This window comes from Sus scrofa, chromosome 13 (assembly GCF_054392235.1).
Source record: "Sus scrofa isolate SSC_HxYL_T2T_F1_AM1 chromosome 13, Sscrofa_HxYL_maternal_Yorkshire_Landrace_v2.0, whole genome shotgun sequence".
NCBI lineage: Eukaryota > Metazoa > Chordata > Mammalia > Artiodactyla > Suidae > Sus > Sus scrofa.
In genome coordinates, this window is record NC_139395.1 from 224,191,674 (window position 1) to 224,205,372 (window position 13,699).

General features: G+C 49.5%; 1 protein-coding gene across 50 annotated transcripts in view; it reads left to right on the plus strand.

Annotated features, from left to right (window-relative positions):
• DIP2A (disco interacting protein 2 homolog A) overlaps positions 1-3,677 on the plus strand; it is a 103,781-nt gene extending 100,104 nt beyond the window's left edge. For all 50 annotated transcript variants that reach the window (XM_084992421.1, XM_084992407.1, XM_084992422.1 and 47 more), the window contains 3 exons: positions 669-843; positions 1,234-1,357; positions 1,836-3,677. In XM_084992421.1, coding sequence (XP_084848547.1) covers positions 669-843; positions 1,234-1,357; positions 1,836-2,088 — 552 coding nt within the window. In that variant the 3' untranslated portion in view covers positions 2,089-3,677. The remainder of the gene's footprint in view (positions 1-668; positions 844-1,233; positions 1,358-1,835) is intronic.
• The last annotated feature ends 10,022 nt before the right edge of the window (positions 3,678-13,699 follow it).

Consider the following 13,699-nt stretch of genomic DNA (forward strand, 5'->3'; position numbering starts at 1 on the left):
GTCTCCAACCAGCTAGGGCGAGGGAGTTGGGGAGCCTGGGGGCCTCCAGGGGTCATGCAGCATCCGCGTGGAAAGGCAGCCTGTTCCCGGGTGGATGTGTCAGCCTGCGGCCTCCCCCCCAACCCCACTTCCCGACCAGCTGGGGCCAGGCCTGTTAGGGCAAAGCGTGTCCCCAAGGTGGCCAGGGTGGGTCTACACCAGGCTGGGACCCACTCATGGTGAAGGCCCTGTTGGCCTCCTGTCTCCTCTTTCGGAGGCTGCTTTGGGAGGGTGTCCAGAGCCTGGCACCCAGGCTGGGGAACCGCCTGTGGGTCGAGGCTGGGCCCTGAGTTCAGGAGGACCCCTCAGGGGCCCGCAGCACCCTGGGCACCGTTGGCACCTGTGGGGGTGAGGCTGAGCCCTCGCTCCCGCTGGCGCTGTGTGCGTGCGGGCTGTCGCCAGTTCTTTCTCACTGAACCCTGTACATGGTGGCCCTGCACGCGTCACTCCTGGGCCGAGGGGGGGAACACGCCACGCGAAGGCGAAGAAACTGCTTGTCTGCCTTCCCTGCCCCTACCTACGACCCGGTCCGAGACCCTCCCCCGCAGAGGACCGTCCTGTCGCTCCCGGCGGCAGGACAGACTGCCCCGCACCTGGGCCCACCGGCACTCTTGTCCTCTGGGCCCTAGATCTGGGTGAGCAGCCCCCACAACGCCACCGGGTACTACACGGTCTACGGGGAGGAGGGGCTCCAAGCCGACCACTTCAGCGCCCGGCTGAGCTTCGGAGACACCCAGACCGTCTGGGCACGGACGGGCTTCCTGGGCTTCCTTCGGAGGACGGAGCTCACCGATGCCAGTGGAGGTGAGGGGGTCCCGGGTGGCCCAGCGCGGTGCGGTGGGGGCTTCCTGCAGACCCACCTCGCCCCTGGCTAGACGCTTGGGTCTCTGAAGATGACTCTTCCCTCGCCCTCTGGACGTGGCCTCAGCTCCCCCAAAGTCGCGAGGTCCCTCGGCCAAGTCAGGACTTTGGGAGCCCCATAGATGCCGTTTTGTCTCCGAGGAGTAAAGGTGGTTGGATGCGTATCCGCCGTGGGCACAGCTCCTCTGAATCTGGGGCGTGGGCGGCACATCGGGGCCGCGGCCGGCACGTCGGGGCCGCGGCCGGGCAGGAGGCTGATACCAGGCCGCGCTGAAGAGCCGGCTCCCGTCGGCCCCGTGCCGGGCTGAGGTGGGCGCCCCGTGCCGTCCGCAGAGCGACACGACGCGCTGTACGTGGTGGGGTCTCTGGACGAGACGCTGGAGCTGCGGGGCATGCGCTACCACCCCATCGACATCGAGGCGTCGGTGATCCGCGCTCACAGGAGCGTCGCTGAGTGGTGAGGCCGGGCGGGCGGGGGCGGCGGCCACCTGCCTCCGCGGCTGCCGCCCCACACGGGCTCTGCGAGTCTCTCGTTTGGGTTTGCCTGCCTTTCCCGCTTTTTCTGTCGGTCTGAAACCAAGAGTCTGTCCCCACGTGCACGCGCGAAACCACCCTGAAGTGCCTCTGCTTTTAACAGGAGGTTCCCGATCTAAACGGTCCCGACTCGCGATTTCTTCACTTGGTAGGGAGCTGGCGCTGGGAAGGGCACAGCTCCCAACTTCAAAGCCTAGTCTTCATTCTTAGTGAGAACTTTGATCAGATCCTCTTGCGAAACGCAGCCTAACCTCTGACCTTGGGAGGGCGCGGAGCACGAGGGTGACGTGTCCGTGAACAGGCTTTGGTGTTCTCACCAGTCTGTCTGACGCTGTGTCCTGCATGTCCTTGGCCCCCGAAGCTGTGCCGTCCCGCGTGACCCCGTGTGCCTTCCCCCACAGCGCCGTGTTCACCTGGACCAACCTGCTGGTGGTGGTGGTGGAGCTGGACGGGCTGGAGCAGGACGCCCTGGACCTGGTGGCCCTGGTGACCAACGTGGTGCTGGAGGAGCACCACCTGGTGGTGGGCGTGGTGGTCATCGTGGACCCGGGCGTCATCCCCATCAACTCCCGGGGCGAGAAGCAGCGCATGCACCTGCGCGACGGCTTCCTGGCCGACCAGCTAGACCCCATCTATGTGGCCTACAACATGTGAGCGCAGGGCCAGCCGCGGAAGGCGCAGTGGCGTCCGCAGCCGCTGGGGCCGGCTGTCCTCCGCCGACAGGTCCGTCTCATCTCAGAAACCCCTCCCTCAAGCATTTGAAGAACTCTTTCAATCCGCAGGCACATTGACGAAGACATGACTGTCAGGGTTTTCGCCACTGGGGTGATGGGGAGGGAAGCTGGGCGTGGGCGCTGTAGGCGCTGCAGGCTTGGTTCTCTGCTGTGTTGTGAGTTTGCACTTTTTTAGCTAAAAACATAAAAATTGATTTTAAAATTCAGTTATTTATTCCCACTTCAAATGACAAGTTCATAGATAGAATTGATGCTAGAAAGAACTTGAGGCCCAAGTACAGCTGCTTCAGTTCCATTTCAGAAGGAGGGGCAGCGCCCAGAGCCTGGTGGACGGGGAGCGAGTCCTTGGGCCCCAGACTGGGCTGGACACACACACGTGGCCTCTCTTGAAACAGGTGTGCCCAGTTTTCCGCACATGTTGCCACTAACACGCAACAGAGGCCGTGTGGGCTGTCAGGTGAGGGGCTCGGTTTCACAAGGACGAACCAGCACTGAGTTTTAAACTACTTTCTGGGTTTCTGCCTTCTTGCTGTTCCGCTGAAGTGCTTGTTTTCATAACCACTGTAGAAGCTCTTGTGCGTGGAAGTGTATTGAATTGTTATTTTTACTGTAAGTCAACAATGAGGAACCACCGCTGGGCTGAGGTTCCTGCCCTCTGCGCTGTCTGCTGAGCCCCCGGCAGTGCGCCGAGGGGCCGGAGAGCCTGCCCACAGCCTGCCCTGCGGCTGCATCTTGAGTTCTGTGCCGATGAAACTTGGCCAAATCATATTCAGTTATTTTATTCAAACGTGACTAAACTGAGTCGTCTGATCGAGTAAACCTAAATCAAAGACGCAAACACAAAGTATTCTAAGAATTTGAAGGGATGCTCGCGTCTAAGCGAGAGTGCTTTTATTTTGCTGGGAAACAGGATGTTATGTTGGGGACGGAGGATGGGAGGGTTTGTGAGTCGAGGATGCTTCCTAGAAACAGCCAGGGTGCCGTGGAAGGAGCCTGGCAGTGGCCTGGCTCCGTGCCTGGCGGAGCTGTTATCAGGGCTCCGCCGTTTGAAATGCTCCACCAAAGGCCTGGCTAGCTGGGCTCAGGCCCAGGGGACTCTCCTTCGGCTGCACGTTGCTTGTGCTCAGCAGCTGTTGCCTGTGGGGCCGGCCTGCGGTGTGGCTTGCGGCAACATCCTGGAATTCGATGATCCTTTTGTAACTGTGTATATAACCTGTGTAACTTATTGTCCGACACACAGAGGTTCTCGCAGTGGCCCAGTGGCCGCTCCACGGAACAGAGTGGCTGCCGGGGCGAAGAACTACCCGACCCTGACCCTGACCTTAATGTTGGAGTTTTATAGCAAACAAATATTGTAAAATTTTTGTATCGAAAGGTCAGTGACAGTAAGACAAGTATCTTGTAAATTAAGATTTTAAGAAGCATTAAAGTTTTAAAGCTACTCTCTAGGAATTCTGTTTATCACTAAAATTTTTTATATCATGTTAATAAAAGTTATTGACTTTGTAATTCTGCATTTTGAAATGTGTGAAAAGGTTTTTTAAATTACCCCAAATAGGATGTATTTGATTATGGATTCTTCTTTTCTGAATATAAAAGCATTTATGCTTACAGCATAAAATCTACAAAGCACATAAAATATAAAGCAGAAAATGAAAATCTCCCATAATCCTCTCCATAGTAATGGCATTAGTATTTGGGATTTATTTTCTCATTTAAAACATTTTTACAAAATTAGGATTACCATATACTTTTATAATCAGCTTTTGTACTTAATAATTACATATATTCTTCCATCTATGTTTTAACAGCTGTCACACGGGGCCGGGGCCATGACTCAAGGCACCTTCCCCCACGAGCTGTGTCAGGGTCATTTCAGCTGTGCTGCCGCAGGTTCACACGCAAGGGCGACCCTGGGCGCAGTTCCTGCAGGTGGAGCTCCTGCCTGGTGTGAAGCTTCGTGGCCCTGCCCTCAGAGGGGAGGCGGCGTGGGAGAAGCCTTTATCTGGTAGCTGGAGGGCGCTGGCCATAAAGCAGCAAGTCCTTGCGAGTCTGATTGTCAAATAAGTAGCACCTTGGTGATGCTGTATGTTCATGTGTTTGTGGTCATTGAAATTTCTCATTTTATGTGTTCTATTCGGCAGTTCTATTTGCGCTCAAGGTTTTTTTTAAAAAAATTGGTTTATAGGAGCCAATTTATATCAAGAATCATAACCTCCATATAGTCTATACTTTTTCTAGTGAGTCCTTTGTATCTCAATTCTCTTGTTTTAAATATTCTCTTTTATGCAAAGTATAGTTACTGGTGCTTAGTTTCAGATTCTGAATGTAGCTGATTTGTTTCAAAGTAATTCTGCTGGGATGGCCACCCTGACCCTATGGGGGAAGACGTGACTCACCGCCTGTGTTTGCCCAGTTCCTGCCGAGTCTGCCTTCAGACCTTCCCGCAAAGACCTGCCCGTGCCTCTGTCTCGCTGATAGCGTGTAGTCTGCAAATTGTGTGCACACTGCTTGCTGTGTACAGAAAGGAGAGAGCAGCATTCTTTTTCTGAGATTATTGTGTGTAAGTTTGGGTCTTAACTGGTTAAGGACAAAACACTTTCTCCTTAAACCGGACGCAGTAACGGTGTTAGAACACCCTGAATAAGCATCCATGCTCTTTCGTATCATGTTCAGTTTCAGTGATGAAGAATTCTTTTAAGAGGTAACCACGCAAAATTTCAAAATCTCTTGTATTCAAGAGTGATGGTCTTTAAATTGTCCCCCTGCGCTCCCTGCATCTGGCTCTGCCTTTCAGGCTCAATGAGGAAGCCTTTTTACGTGAGATGTTTTGGAAGTGACGTTTCCAAGGGCAGTGCAAGGTGAAAAATTGAGAAGTTACTGTTAGTTTTAGGTGCCAGCTGAGTATGGGGCACCTGATTCTCCAGGCTCTCAAATTGACTGAAAAGGCCAGATATCGTGAGCGCTCACTACAGATGCCAGTTAAAAGCCAAAAGTTGAAAAAAGGCCACAGGGACCAGATGAAGCTTTGCGGGGAAGAGGGCGCATAGATGCATTGCCCCGTCACTGCTCTCAGCAGCCGCGAGCTGGACCCAGGTGCTGCAGGAGGCTCCAGATGGAAGCAGCAGGATGCAGGCCACCTGAGGCCATTGTGCTCTGATGGAGTGGAAGGCAGGTTCAGAGACAAGCTGTGCTTAGCATTTACATTACATTAGAAGATACAGAAAGACCAACTCTGACATGACAGCCTGAGAAGCTCCATGGACATGCCAGCCAGTAAAACTGTTGAAAATTATTTAAAAAAAATTTTTAAGCCTTGGAGTTCCCGTCGTGGCGCAGTGGTTAACGAATCTGACTAGGAACCATGAGGTGGCGGGTTCGATCCCTGGCCTTGCTCAGTGGGTTAAGGATCCCATGTTGCCGTGAGCTGTGGCGTAGGTTGCAGATACAGCATGGATTCCTCGTTGCTGTGGCCCTGGCGCAGGCGGGTGGCTACAGCTCCGATTGGACCCCTAGCCTGGGAACCTCCATAAGCCACGGTTGCAGCCCCAGACAAGGCAAAAAGACCAAAAAAAAAAAAAAATTTTTTTTTAAGCCTTTGGAAATGGCCCTAAGGGCATACAGCACAGGAAGAAACATGAAAATTCAGTGAGAAAAGTTCAGTGAGAAAAGCAAGAGTCTCATTTGAACCAAGACTGCGCCTTCCCTCCCACCTCCCAGCTGAGCCAAGCAGAAACCATTCCAAACAGGTGCAACCAAGAACACAGGGTCTTGCCCCCCAGTTGTCTGCTGATGCAGGTAAGTTCTCGGTGAGCACATGTGAGAGGTGAGATCTCTTCTATCCAGCCTCTCCTCATGGAATGGAGCCTCTATCTTGGGTAAAGTGCCACCAGGAAGACTTCAGGCTACTGCCCCCAACTCCACTGTGCACTCAGCTCCTAAAGCAGGGGTGTCACTCAGAGATTTGTGCTATTACTCTCCTGGGCCCAGAACCCTGGCTCAGGGATTCTGCCTCCTGGGAGAACAAGCTATGGAACAGGTAGCTCTTCGTCTCTTCCTAAAGTCTAACTTCACTTACGGCAGAGCCTGGAGAAGTTTAATCATAAGGAGACTCTCAAAAACAGCACAAGTGTGGTGAAAGGCAATTGGGAGGAGGTTCATAGATTCATTGAAGATACAGTAAATTGTAGGCCAGCTAGTTTGCAGGAGAACCAGGGAAAGAAACAGCTAAGAAGAGCCCTCCTGGGGTTAGAAGAAATTGCAAACACTGAACTATTGCTTCAATAAATCCTGAATTGGACCACATCAGGTTATAGGGCAATTTATGGCCCCAGAGCATTGCTGAAAACAGTAATCAGCTAGCAATTGAGTGCGGTCACAGCTACCCAGTCTCAGGGACAGAGACTGAAGGGCCCTGCCAAAACCACTGTCACCCCAGGGCGACTTCACGCTTTCCCGGGGCGGCACCTCTTGGAGGAACAACCCTGGAAGTTTCACACTGGGGAGAGTGAGGGAGAGACTTCGCTGAGGTTAGGGTTGGGGTTAGGGTTAGGGTTACCTCATCAAACAAAAAGCCCAGAGGGAGGGGGGAGTGGCAAGAACCCTAAGTTGCTACCAAAATGTATTATCTAAAATGCCTAGTTTTCCCCAAAAATCACACAACAGAGAAACAGACAAGTGTTACCGATACACTAGGGGGAAAGAACGACATAATACCTGTGAGCTCAACCAGGTGTCAGATTTAACAAGGACGTGAGCACAGCCAAACAGGTCACAGAACTGAAGAAACTGATTAAAGAAGGAAAGGCATGGGAGTTCCTGCTGGGCTGCAGTGCATTAAGAACCTTGAGTGCAGTGGCTCAGGTTGCTGTGGAGGTGTGAATTCAATCCCTGGCCTGGTGCAGTGGGTTAAAGAATTCAGCATTGCCGCAGCTGCAGCTCAAATTCAATCCCTGGCCCAGGAACTTCCATATGCCATAGGTGTGGCCATAAAAAAAAACGTATGATGACAATGTCACATCAAATAACAAATATCCATAAAGAGCTCAAAATACTGCGTAAAATATTTTACATAACGTACGTATATGTGTCATTTATACAAATATCACATATATATCAAATAGAAATTTCTGGAGTTAGGAAAGTATAATCACTGAAATGAAAAATTCACTAGAGGGGCTCAACTGTAGTTTTGAATTGGCAGAGGAAAGAATTAGCAAACTTGGAAATGAAACTGATAAAAATTATGCAATCCAGGAGTTCCCATCGTGGTGCAGTGATTGATGAATCCACCTAGGAACCACAAGGTTGCAGGTTCGGTCCCTGGCCTTGCTCAGTGGGTTAAGGATCCGGCATTGCTGTGAGCTGTGGTGTAGGTTGCAGACGCGGCTCGGATCCCGCATTGCTGTGGCTCTGGCATAGGCTGGTGGCTACGGCTCCGATTAGACCCCTAGCCTGGGAATCTCCATATGCTTCGGGAGTGGCCCAAGAAATGGCAAAAAGACAAAAAAAAAAAAAAAAATGCAATCCAAAGAACAGAGGAGGATAAAAGAAAGAAGAAAAAGAACAGCCTCAGAGAAATGTGGGACACCACTAAACTCACCAGCATATGTGTAACGGGAGTGCCAGAAGTGGCGGGGGGTGGGGGGGAGAAAGAGTGGGAAGAAAATCAAGGAAATAATGGCTGAAAACTCCCCACATATACTGAGAAACTATACATTAAGGAGATCAAGAAACTCCAAGGAGGATAAACAAAAAAGGTATCCACAGGCATATGTGGCAAAGATGCTGAAAGACAAAAGGAGAAAGAAATCTTGAAATCAGCAAGAGAGGGACCGTTTTTCATTTACTAGGGAACCCCAATAAGATTGACAGCTGAATTCTCAGTAGCAGTAATGGAAGCCAGAAGACAGTGGAAAACATTCAATGCGCTCCAAGGAAAAAAGCTATCAGCCAAGAACTCTGTCTTTCAAAAGTGGAGGCAAAATAAAGACATTCCCAGATAAAGAAAAACTGATTGAATTTTTTGCTAGCCAACCTCCATGACCAGAAATACTCAAGAAAGTCCTTCAGGTTAAAAGCAAGTGACCCCAGATGGTAATCTGAATTCACATGAAAAAACAACACTGGTGAAGTTAAAAGTAATTATAAGACTATATAATGCGTATTTTTCTCCTTAATTGATTTTAAAAGCATGTATAAAAACAATACGCATATGTTGGTCTCATGTATATAGAAATATGATGAATATGTAATATTTTTGCCAATAACAGCACAAAAGAAGTGGGTGGGAGCAAAGCTGTACCGGGCTACTTTACAGATGGTGAAGTCACAATTATAACACTGTATCGTTGGTTTGTAACATTAATAAATGTAATGGAATAGAGAGATGTAGGAGTGATGCTTCTGTATCTCACTGGAAGCACGCTAGTATAAATCTGAAGCTCCTTCTGATAAGTTAGGGTGCATACCACTAAAAGATAGTGAAAATGTCCCATTCAAGAAATTCAAGTAGGAGTTCCCGTCGTGGCTTGGTGGTTAACGAATCCGACTAGGAACCATGAGGTTGCGGGTTTGGTCCCTGGCCTTGCTCAGTGGGTTAACGATCCGGCGTTGCCGTGAGCTGTGGTGTAGGTTGCAGACGCAGCTCGTATCTGGTGTGGCTGTGGCTGTGGCTGTGGCTGGCGGCTACAGGTCCGATTCGACCCCTAGCCTGGGAACCTTCATATGCTGCGGGTGTGGCCCTAGAAAAAACAAACAAAACAAAAAAAAAAGAAAGAAAGAAAGAAAGAAATTCAAGGGCTTCATTGGAAAATAATTTACTTAGTGCCAAAGGAAGTGCTATAGGAGGATTAGAGGGAAAAAACACACGAGACACACAGAAATGAAAAGTAAAGTGGCAAAGATAAATCCAGCTCTATCAATAGTAACAGTAAATGTGAATGGCTTAAACAATTCATTCAAAAGACAGTTTTTCAGACTCTGTGTTTGTTTTACCCAACTATATGCTATTACTAAGAGACATGTTTTAGATTCAAAGACACAAATAGACCGAAGGTAAAGAAAGGAAAGTGATATTTTATGCAAATAGCACCACAAGAAAGCTGTAGTGGTTATACTAATATTAGATAAGATATATTTTAAAACAAAAAGTTACTAGAAGAGATAAAAAGGGACATTTTCTCATGATAAAAGGATCAATCCAAGAGTTTTCCTTGTGGTTCAGTGGGTTAAGGATCTGGTGGTGTCACCGCTGTGGCTCTGGTTACGGCTGTGGTGCAGGTTTGATCCCTGGCCTGGGAAGGTCCACATGCCAATACAGCACCCCTGCCAAAGGATCAATCCATCAGAAAGACCTAATAATTATAAATACACACACACCTAACAATACATCACTGAAATACACGGAGCAAAAACCTGATGGAGAAGAAAGGATATGGGGGGATGACAATAGCTCACTTTCTGTAAGGGACGGAATAACCAGGCAGACCACTATCGAGGAGGAGGAGCTGAGCCACACTGCCACCAACCAGACCCAACAGACACCTGCCAAACACTCGACCTAGAGCAGCAGAATGACACTCGCCCCAAGGGCACATGGGCTGGTCTCTAGGCCAGACTGCACGCGAGGTCATAAGACAGCCTCAGTAAACTCTAAAAAGATCGAAATACTACAAAGTATGTTTTTCAACTACAATGAAATTAGGAATCAACAAAAAATTTGGAGAAGTTGACAAACGTGGAAATCGCGCAGCCCATTCCTAAATAAGCAATGGATCAAAGAAATCACAACAGAAATCAGAAAACATTTTGAAATGAATGAAAATGAATAATGACATGTAGCTAAAGCAGTGCTTAGAGGAAAAATTTCTAGCTGTAAATGCCTATATTAAGAAAGAAGAAAGATCATAAATCAATAACATAACTTTCCACCTAAAGACACTGGAAAAAGAAGAGCAAATAAACCTAAAATAAGCAGAAAAAAAAAAAGAGTAGAAATTAATGAACTAAATAATAGAAAAATAATAGAGAAAATCAATGAAACAAAAAACTGGTTCTTTGGAAAAATCAACAAATTGACAAATCTTTAGCTAGGTTGACCAAGAAAAAAACAGAAGACTTGGAGTTCCCGTCGTGGCGCAGTGGTTAACGAATCCGACGAGGAACCATAAGGTTGCGGGTTCGGTCCCTGCCCTTGCTCAGTGGGTTAACGATCCGGCGTTGCCGTGAGCTGTGGTGTAGGTTGTAGACACGGCTCGGATCCTGTGTTGCTGTGGCCCTGGCGTAGGCTGGTGGCTACAGCTCCGATTGGACCTCTAGCCTGGGAACCTCCATATGCCGCAGGAGTGGCCCAAGAAATAGCAAAAAGACAAAAAAAAAAAAAAAAAAAAAAAAAAGAAAAAACAGAAGTCTAAACTTACTAGACTCAGAATGAAAGAAAATATTACTTTTGACCTTACAGAAATAAATATTATGGAGGAATACTATGAATAACTTTATGCCAATAATCTGAGATAAAAAGGATAAATTTCAAGATGAAATGAATGACATTCAAGAAGTCTTGAATAGACCTATAGCAACTAAAGATGTTGAATACTTAAAAAAAAACAAAATACCCACCCAGGTGGCCTCACCACTGAACTCTACCAAACATTAAAGGACAAATTAATACCAATTCTTCACAAGCCCTTCTAAAAATAGAAGAGAGAACATTCATTTAATGAGGTCACTATTTCCTGACACCAAAACCAGGCAAAGAGATTACAAGAACAGAAAACTACAGACCGGGGTCTCTCACAAACACAGAAATCCTCAAAATACTAGGGTACCAAATCCGTCAACATACAAAAAGAATTATTCACCATGACCAAGTGGGATTTATCCCAGGAATGCAGGGATGATTTAAATCTGAGAACCATCAAGGCGATATATCAGCAGAAGAAAAACAAAACACAAGTGACCATCCTCAATACATGCAGAAGAAAAAAAAGCATTTGACAAAACTCACCATCCTGGGAAGAGAAAGGAAGTTATTTAACCTGATAAAAGACATCTCCAAAAACCTCACCGCTGACAGGGCTGTTAATATGGGGACTGAACGCTTTCCCTGTAAGATCAGGAACCCCCGGGGAGGATCCCACAAAGTGTAACCCCCTGGAGAAGTGGATAGGGGTGCCTTAGGTGCATCCACACCTGCTCCTGAAGACCCTGCCGCCCAGAGAGGCCGACGGCAGCCAGCCTGGCCAGGACTGCAGTGTCCTGCTCCCTCTGACCCTCTGCCTTGCACACAGTCTGACCTTGAGAGGCTGCTGTACAGGGAGGTGGGCACAATTCCTTGGACCACCGGGGCACAAAGTGCTGCCTTGCTAACCCAGTGTTTCCCAACCTTCCAGATCTGGGAGGCCTGGTGCCTGGGATATCTAACAAGCTCCCAGGGCTGAGGGGAGTTGTGTGCAGGAGCCAGGGTGGGGCCTACACAACCCAGCATCCACACCCAACCTGTCACGGGGGGGAGCACTTCAGGAGGGACCTGCATGATAAGTGCACAGTGCTGGGGGCGGGGGGCTTCAGAAAAGCCTGGAGCTTTCTCCTTGAAGAGGCTGCCAGTCTCAGCCTTGGCTCTGCTCCATCTCTAGCCCTGAGCCCGAACTTCCCGGCTCAGCCTCCTGCCAAGATGCTTGAATGGCGTCTTTTTCACAAGCCCTCCTTGGAGAGGCCAGGCTTTCCCCCCAAAGGCAGCAGGAGGAGGCTACATAAGGATCCTGCTGTGTCGACAGCTAGCGGACTTGCCGTGAGGGCTGTAGTTGAAGGGTTCGGGACCCTTCTCTGCTTCTGGACAAGGGACCGGGCAGCCCTGTCCATGCCTGCCTGGCCCCAAGGCTGCCCAGCTGCCAGCACATGCTGCCCAGGCCGCATCCGGGCACCTGCCAGCTGAAGGGAAGGGCGAGTACAGCCACGCTGATGTGTCTCCTGGTGCCCGGGTGTCTCTGTCCATCTGCAGTGACAAGAACCCAGGTTTTCTGGGGCTGAGATGGATTGACCCTAAAGTCAAACGTCCTCAGGAATCTTGAGACCGAACCAAAAGTAAGTTGGCTGCCGAGGCTCCTGCAAGACACTTGTTACATAAGCCCGGGTTTAATTTTGATTATAATCTTTGGTGTTCGTCAAAACAGTCTTGTTTTCATTTAATTTGAATAAATGTAATAAATTTAAGCTAAACGTAAATAAAAACAAAAACCCTGAAGCAACAGCAGTCAAGTAACCTAACCCAGGGCCGTCCAGGCCGGGACAGAGAACTTCCCGCTGCCAAGCTCTCCTCCCCAGGGCTCTGCTCAGCTGGGGGCCGATGGGTGGGGCTGCAGGGCCCCTTGCTTTGGAGACCAGGTGGGTCCTGCAGGTGGAGCTCCGGCTCCTGCAGGGTCCTCCCCTGCGTGCTGGGCTCCCCCTTCCACGTGAGGCTGTCAGGAGGAGGAGGGTGGTCGAGAGGGTTCGTAACAAGGAAACAACCCCTGCCTCCTCCCCTTAACGGTCTGGCTGGCCAGGGCCATGGGGGCACAGACCCCATCACTTAATGTTGATGACTCTGAAAACATGTCTATGTTAATTAAACCATCACTTTAAACTTGTTTTTATGCATTAAAGATTAATCCTAGCTCACATGACCCTTTGAAAATTTGGCTAGTTTAAATTTCTGTGGCGTACGGAAGCTCCTGGGCCAGGAGTCCAGTGGTCGCCATGGTACCGATGCAAGCCACTGCAGTGACAGTGTCAGGTGCTTAACCTCCAGGCCCCCAGGGAACTCCCTTCAAATTAGTTTTGATAACACCATCTGGAGGCAGTGTTACTATCCAGGGCTCTTGGCGTTCTTAATCAATGGAAATTGATAAGAGGCCGAACAGGAAAATTCAGCCAAGGCTTTACTGGGGCCCCTGCTGCAGCAGGACAGAATGACAACAAAGGACACTTTGCTTACTCCCTCCCTGGGGTGGGAGAGCACAGCTGGTTCCTTTTATGTGGCCAGGGTAAAGGGGGGGGCCAGGGGACAGGCCAGAGGGGTGGCTTAGGTGCCGAGTGCATGGAGACGGGCATAGTATCCGGCTTTTGCTCTCCGCTTTTTTTTTTTTTTTTTTGTCTTTTTGCCTTTTCTAGGACCGCTCCTGCGGCATATGGAGGTTCCCAGGCTAGGGGTCTAATCGGAGCTGTAGCCACCGGCCTACGCCACAGCCACAGCAATGTGAGATACGAGCCGAGTCTGCGACCTACAGCACAGCTCACAGCAATGCCGGATCCTTAACCCACTGAGCAAGGCCAGGGATCGAACCCACAACCTCATGATTCCTAGTCGGATTCGTTAACCACTGCGCCACGACGGGAACTCCATCTCCGCTTTTCAGAAGTGGCAACTAGGTTTTTAGTTTTGTATCTTTCCGCCCATAGTTGGCCCCAACTGTGCATGTACACGTTTACTTTTAGTCCCTTACAGTTTCTTTGTATTTCGTTGCTGGAGGAGATGGTCCCCCAGGTGCAAGCCT